Source organism: Crocuta crocuta, unplaced genomic scaffold, assembly GCF_008692635.1.
Source record: "Crocuta crocuta isolate KB4526 unplaced genomic scaffold, BGI_CrCroc_1.0 scaffold24, whole genome shotgun sequence".
Lineage (NCBI taxonomy): Eukaryota > Metazoa > Chordata > Mammalia > Carnivora > Hyaenidae > Crocuta > Crocuta crocuta.
In genome coordinates, this window is record NW_027530974.1 from 11,624,623 (window position 1) to 11,631,626 (window position 7,004).

The following is a 7,004-nucleotide window of genomic DNA, read 5'->3' on the forward strand; positions in this document are numbered from 1 at the left end:
CAGAAAACATTTTCTGATAGTTCAGATAGTAAATATTTGAGGCTCTGTTGCAACTACTCAACTCTGCCACTTTGGAGCAGAAGATGCCAAGGCAGTCAACATGATGAGGTCCTCAGATGAGTCAACAGATGAGTCCCTTTCCCTTTGTGAACCGTTACAATGCAGTGTCTAAGATGAAGCCCTTAAACTCAGTGCCCAAGGGTGGCCTGACTGTGGCAAGGTAGAACACTGTTACTTACTGTGGTTAGCAAGATTTAAAATACTTACAAAGCAATGATGCTGTCTTTTATACATTTCCTCCATCTTGCAGGTGTACCATTAGTGGAGGTTGTGTTTAATCAAAGTGCACGGTTTTACCAGTAGCACAGTTCAGGTTTTAGGTACAGCATATTGAAACACGGTGAGTTAGGGGCGCCTGGGTGGCTTAGTGGGTTAAGCGTCCGACTTTCGCTTAGGTCATGATCTCGCGGTTCGTGGGTTCGAGCCCCGCGTCGGGCTCTGTGCTGACTGCCAGCTCAGAGCCTGGAGCCTGTTTCAGTCTGTGACTCCCTCTCTCTCTGACCCTCCCCTGCTCACGCTGTCTCTCTCTCTCTCCCCTAGAAATAAATAAAACTTTAAAAAAAAAAAAAAAAAAGAAACACGGTGAGTTCAAATTCTAGCTCCCTTCTGTACTACCCGTGTCCTCATGGGCCTATTAAATACCCTCCCAGAGCTTTAATTCCCTGCCTACTAAAACAAGGATAATGATACTTCTCCTGTAGAGTTGTTATAAAGATGAAATGAGATACCAGATAGGAGGTTTCTAGAACAGTAGACAGCACAGTCGATAAAGGTTCACTTTTTCCACTCCCCTCTTTCCTTCTCTACCTCCGTTCTTCCACATATTTGATGAGGTTGCCCTTTTTGCCATTAAGCCATTGATGAAAGTTCCTGCCAAGTCAGAGCCACCCACAGCCCTGCATTCTATCACTAGTGCCGTCCTGAAAATTAAAAAAAAACAAAAAAAAAAAATTCTTAATACTTTTTGAAAATGATTAGCCAGCCACTTAGAAAAGCGCCTAAATTTCAGTGATTGCAGCCGATAGTCATGCAGCAAAAATAATAAAGGATTACGGAGTGTCTGCTTTGTGTCCAGAAAGGTTCTAGGCAGCTGATACAAACACGGGTGAGACGCGGTCCCTGCCCTGCAAGGAGACTAGAGGTTGGTTGGGGAGGGGAGGTAGCGAGCAAACAGATGATCACAATTTCCGCAGTGGTGGACTCTCTGGAGAACATAGGGGAGGCATCACCTGAGACAGATATTAAAAGATAAATAAAGTTAACCCAGTGAAGGTGGGAGGGGAGCACAGTCCAGCCCTAGAGCACATAAAGCATTGTTGCATGTGACAGAGGGGTAAGTTATATGGGCACAGGGCTGGGAATGAGGAAAGACAGTGGGCTTAATAATATGGGTCCAAAGGATACAAGGGTGCTGATGCATAGGGGCACATGTACCCCAATGTTCACAGCAGCGCTTGCAACAATAGCCAAAGCATGGAAGGAGCCTAAGTGTCCATCAACTGATGAATGGATCAAGAAGATGTGGTTTATATACACAATGGAATACTCCATGGCAATGAGAAGGAATGAAATCCTGCCATTTGCAGCAACGTGGATGGAACTGGAGGGTATTATGCTGAGTGAAATAAGTCAGTCAGAGAAAGACAGATACCATGTTTTCACTCCTATGTGGAAGTTGAGAAACTTAACAGAAGTCCATGGGGGGAAAGGAAGGGGGGGAAAATAGTTACAGAGAGTGAGAGGGGCAAATCCTAAGAGGCTCTTAAATACAGAGAACAAACTGAGGGTTGGTGGGGGGGTTGGAGAAGAGGGGTAAATGGGTGATGGGCATTGAGAAGAGCACTTGTTGGGATGAGCACTGGGTGTTGTATGTAAGCCATAAACCACGGGAATCTACCCCCCAAAACCAAGAGCACGCTGTATACATTGTATGTTTGCCAACTTGACAATAAATTATACTAAAAAAATAATAATGTGGGTCAAATCGTGCAGGGAACCGCACGTCATGCCGTGTTTATTGCTCCTAGGCTGCTGGTTTTCACTTCTCTTTAACAGCGAGAACTTTTACTGGGAGCAAATCTGCTAAGTGACAACTCTATGATAGAAAACCAGCCTTTACTAAGATGAACGCTCGGCTAGGTGTTCCCCTTCCTGCCCACAAACGCCAGGGGTGGAGGCGTTTATGTTGATTTTGTCCTTGGCCTTGACCAGTTATGGCTCGTAAGGTGTTAACTGGATTTTCCATTTGTGTCACTGTTGGGAGCATTGGTTTTGTGGGCGGGGCAGGATTCAGAGTTCTAATGAGCGAAGCAAGGAGATCTGGGGTTTTAGCAAGTTGCCCTGACAACAATGTGAGTAGTCTGAAGCTGAGAGTATTTTGAATCCACTTGGAAGGCTATTTCTGTAAATAACAAGAGAGGGCCTCATTTATAGGCACGCCCATGGGCTCCATCACATGCACGAGCCCTGCTGTAAAAGTAGATTTACCTCATTTTGCCTAAGAAGACTAGGGCTCAGGGAGGTTAAATAATTAGCCCAATATAAAGATTTGATGGTAATGGCAAAACTTGAACTTGGATGTATATATCTTGACTCCTAAGACTGAGGTCCCGTAACAAACTTTCCAGGCTCCACTCAGCTAAGTCTTCTCTTCGTTGTTTTTTCTTGCTGCCCTTTGGCCTCACAGTGACCCACTGTGTGGGATTATCTTCCACCCAGACCTTGCCTCATATACAGCTCGCAGTCAGTGGATGTTTATGACTCAGACCCTTTTGATGGATTCACCTTGCTTTCCAGGAGACACCTTTTATCCTTGTGGAAATTAGACATTCTGTCACCTGCTAGATGCATATACTTCAGGAAGATGAAGCGATTGGCCAGGCGGGGTCTTCCGAAGTCTGTAGGGCCACCATCCGGTGCTCGCTGATCATCATGGCCAGTCCCTATTTCACAACGCTGGTGGACTGATGCCTCACACCTGCCACCGTGGCCGGCGGGCCCTCCGTACAGCCATGTCCTCCTCAAGGCCTCACCCTCCCCTGCATCTATGAAGGAGAAAAAAGCACAGCCTCCTGTTTATCACAGCCTAGCTGTGAGGCTGAGGCTCTTACCTTCATTTGCATAATTATTTCTCCTTTCTTCATCCTCTTAAGAAAATTTGGAGCCTCCTGTCTTTAAATTTTTTTATTTTTGAAGGACAGAGAGAGATGGTGCAGATGGGATGGGGGGGAAGTGCAGAGAGAGAGAGAGAGGGAGACACAGAATCTGAAACAGGCTCCAGGCTCTGAGCTGTCAGCACAGAGCCCGACGCAGGGCTCGAACCCCCAAACCGCGAGATCATGACCTGAGCCGAAGCCGGATGCTTCACCAGCTGAGCCACCCAGGTGCCCCTGGAATCTTCTATCTTAAGGAATTCTTAGGCTTCCTAGTTTCCATGAGGTTATTTAGTTACTTATTTTGCCTTCAGGCTTCCCGCCACCCTGGAACATCCGGTGGCTGCTTTTCATCCCCTCACGCCTACCTCTGGTACCCCCAGCTCTGTGCCTTTGTCAGAACCATTGCTAGTTAAACCACTAGTGAGGGACAGGAGAAGGCAGGGGTGGGGCAAAACAGGGGCCACGGGATGACATTTTTGTCTCTTCCAGATCTATTTCCCTTAATGCCTAGTGTGGAAACCCAAGCACGGCTGAAATGCAGCGTGTGGGTGCGTTGCTCAAAGGCAGGGCCCCACGGCTCTCGGGGCACCCTGAGTCCCCACCATCAGCCAGCTTTTCTGTCCACCCCAGACGCCATCATCCACGCGCCCCATCTGTCACCTTCTCTACCTTCCCACTCTCGTTGCCATTTGTGTTAAATCAGGTGGGAAAGGGACTCCTCAAAACTGCTAACGGCTAATAAGATGCTGCAGTTTCGTAAATGTGGGATATCATTTTGCCCAGCAGTGGAAGGGTTTTTAAGCCGATTGAGTCCATTGCCGTGGACATCATGGGTCGTAATGTGTTAACTAGATTTCCCACGTGTGTCCCTGAAGAGTTATGTGCAAAGGACAGAGAGAAAAACATCTCTTTGAAAACAATGGAAGGAAGAATGGTAATTGAATTGCAATTAGACCTCGCAATAATTTCAAGTATCATGAACGTTTCAAAGGAGATGATCATGCATTCATATGTCGCGAGTTAAAATTTTTCTTTTGGGTAAGATATTCTAGTGTAAAATTTATTGTTGTATAGTAGGGCATAACCTCACCCTCCCTTGTGAACGGCAGACATTTTTGGATGGTAAAATGCATCGGTCACCTATGTTTAGAAATTCCTTATGTGAAAGATGTAAAGGCATTTCCAGTTAATCTGAAAAAGAATTATAAAATTTCACTGTTTCTGGCCCCTTATTCTTGCTGGACTTCGTTCAGGGCCTGTCGTAAAAAGGATTCTAAATTGCTCTAGGAGCCTAGGACAGACTCTATTTTTAAAAGTAACAATTTTGGGGGTCACCTTGGTGGCTCAATTGGTTAAGCGTCCGACTTCGGCTCAGGTCATGGTTTTGTGAGTTCAAGCCCCACATCAGGCTCTGTGCAGACAGCTCAGAGCCTGGAGCCTGCTTCAGATTCTGTGTCTCCCTCTCACTCTGCCCGTCCCCGGCTCATGCTGTGTCTGTCTCTCTCCCAAATAAATGAACATTAAAAAATAACTATCTAAAAAATTTTTTTAATGTTTATTTATTTTTGAGAGACAGAGACAGAGCTTGAGCAGGGGAGGGGTAGAGAGGGAGAGGGAGACAGAATCTGAAGCAGGCTCCAGGCTCTTCTGAGCTGTCCACACAGAGCCCAATGCAGGGCTTGAACTCACAAGCCATGAGATCATGACCTGAATTGAAGTCAGAAGCTTAACTGACTGAGCCACCCAAGCGCCCCTATTTTTTTTTTTAATTTTGATATGCGCTTCCCAGTTTGCCTACAGTGAACTTACATGGTTTTCATAATGAAGCAAACTATTTTTAGTTAAAATATATATTTTAGCTGAATGGGTTCAACTTAAGAGGTAAAGCCAAGGACATCATCATTGCCCCCTGGGCAGCTGATCTACAAAATAACCAGAGTAACATGACCTGTGGCCGATGAGAGTTTGACATTGTCCTTGGGAGACAAATCGTCTAAGGCATGCATGACGCTGTCCACCATGAAGGTCATGCCTGTGTCTCTAACCTCATGGTCCCGCCTCTGCTCTTCCTCTGCATCTCCATCCATGATACTCAAAATTATTTCAATCTCATGGGGCACCATGAGAGTGGCTCAGTTAAGCCTCTGAGTTTGGCTCAGGTCATGATCTCACAGTACCTGGGTTTGAACCCCATGTCGGGCTCTGTGCTGACAGCTCAGAGCCTGGAGCCTGCTTTGGCTTCTGTGTCTCCCTCTCTGTCTCTGCCCTTCCCCCCCCCCCAAAATAAACAAACATTAAAAAATTTTTTTTTTAATTATTTCAGTCTCAGGGCACCTGGGTGACTCTGACAGTTAAGCGTCTGACTTCTACTCAGGTCATGATCTCATGGTTTGTGGGTTCGAGCCCTGCATCGGGCTCTGTGCTGACAGCTCAGAGCCTGGAGCCTGCTTCGGTTTCTGTGTCTGCCTCTCTGTCTGCTCCTCCCCTGCTCACGCTCTCTCTCTCTCTCTCTCAGAAATAAATAAAACATTAAAAGATTTTTTAAAATTATTTCAGTCTCTCCCACACTCAGCCCCTGCCAGTCATGCTGTGTAGCTTTGAAAGCTGGAACCTCATGCGTTATTTCTTTCTTCCTTGATCCCTAGCTTTACCCTCAAATCAGTGCTTTTACTCCTGTGAAGCATGTGGGTTTGCAAATGACCCTTCCTTTGACACTTGGAGATATTTATCTTACCCATAAATATTTCTGGAATTCAACTTCTCTTTTAAAAATCATGTATTCTTTTTAGAATGAAATCTGGCCATTTATAGCAACATGGATAGAACTTGAGGGTGTTTTGCTGAGGGAAATAAGTCAGGCAGAGAAGGTCAAATACCATATGTTTGCATGTATAGGTGGATTAGGAGGAACTTAACGGAGGACCGTGGGGGAGAAGNCATGTATTCTTCTTGTGATAAATGCGCAAGACAATAATAATTTACCATCCTAAGCATTTTAAAAGGTACAGTTGAGAAGCCTTGAGTCGGTCCACGCTGACGTGTAAGCCTCATCCCCATGCGTCAGGAAATTCTGCTGCCCTGAAATGTTTAGCTGGAAGATAAGAAATGAGACTTGAATTGCCCGGCAGACCCTTTGTCCCACAGGACGGGGACAACTTGTTGTTGTTTAAAAACAGCAAGTTTTAAAAAGGGTCTGATGCACGTATGGGACATGTTGGCCAGACTTAATGGCCTCTCCCCTCCTTGCCTTTTAAACAGCTCTGAGCAGCGGGTCCCCTGTTCCACCTCTTACCACAGCTCTGGTTTGCACTCCGGCGATGGCGTCACGAAAGCAGGGCCCCTGGGCCTTCCAGAAATAAGACAAGTGCCAACTGTCGTGATTGAATGTGATGACAATAAAGAAAATGTGCCTCATGAATCAGACTACGAAGACTCTTCCTGCCTCTACACAAGAGAGGAGGAGGAGGAGGAGGAGGAGGAAGACGACAGCTCCCTGTACACCAGTGCGTACACCCCAGCTCTTCCCTGGGGGTGGGAGGGCGTGGCCTGCGGGGCAGGGGGCGGGGCTGCCTGGCCCTCTGGGTTCCAGTGCAGACTCAGGTGGCCCGTGGCGGGGCAGGGGTTGGGCTGGGGGGGTCATAGGGCAGTTCTGNATACCCTCATGGCTGCAGAAATTGCACCACCACCTCACCACGCTGCCGCTTCTGATCTAGATGGCTTTTTCTTCCTTTGATTGCTTCCCTTGGGATCCGACCTCCTTCCTTCTGAAAAAAAAAAGGGGGGGGGACC

The 7,004-nt window shown here is 46.7% G+C and overlaps 1 protein-coding gene across 1 annotated transcript in view; it reads left to right on the top strand.

The window, feature by feature from the left end:
- PHACTR1 (phosphatase and actin regulator 1) overlaps positions 1-7,004 on the top strand; it is a 571,513-nt gene that overhangs the window by 514,961 nt on the left and 49,548 nt on the right. Inside the window, exon 9 of the mRNA XM_077769981.1 lies at positions 6,474-6,718. Coding sequence (XP_077626107.1) covers positions 6,474-6,718 — 245 coding nt within the window. The remainder of the gene's footprint in view (positions 1-6,473; positions 6,719-7,004) is intronic.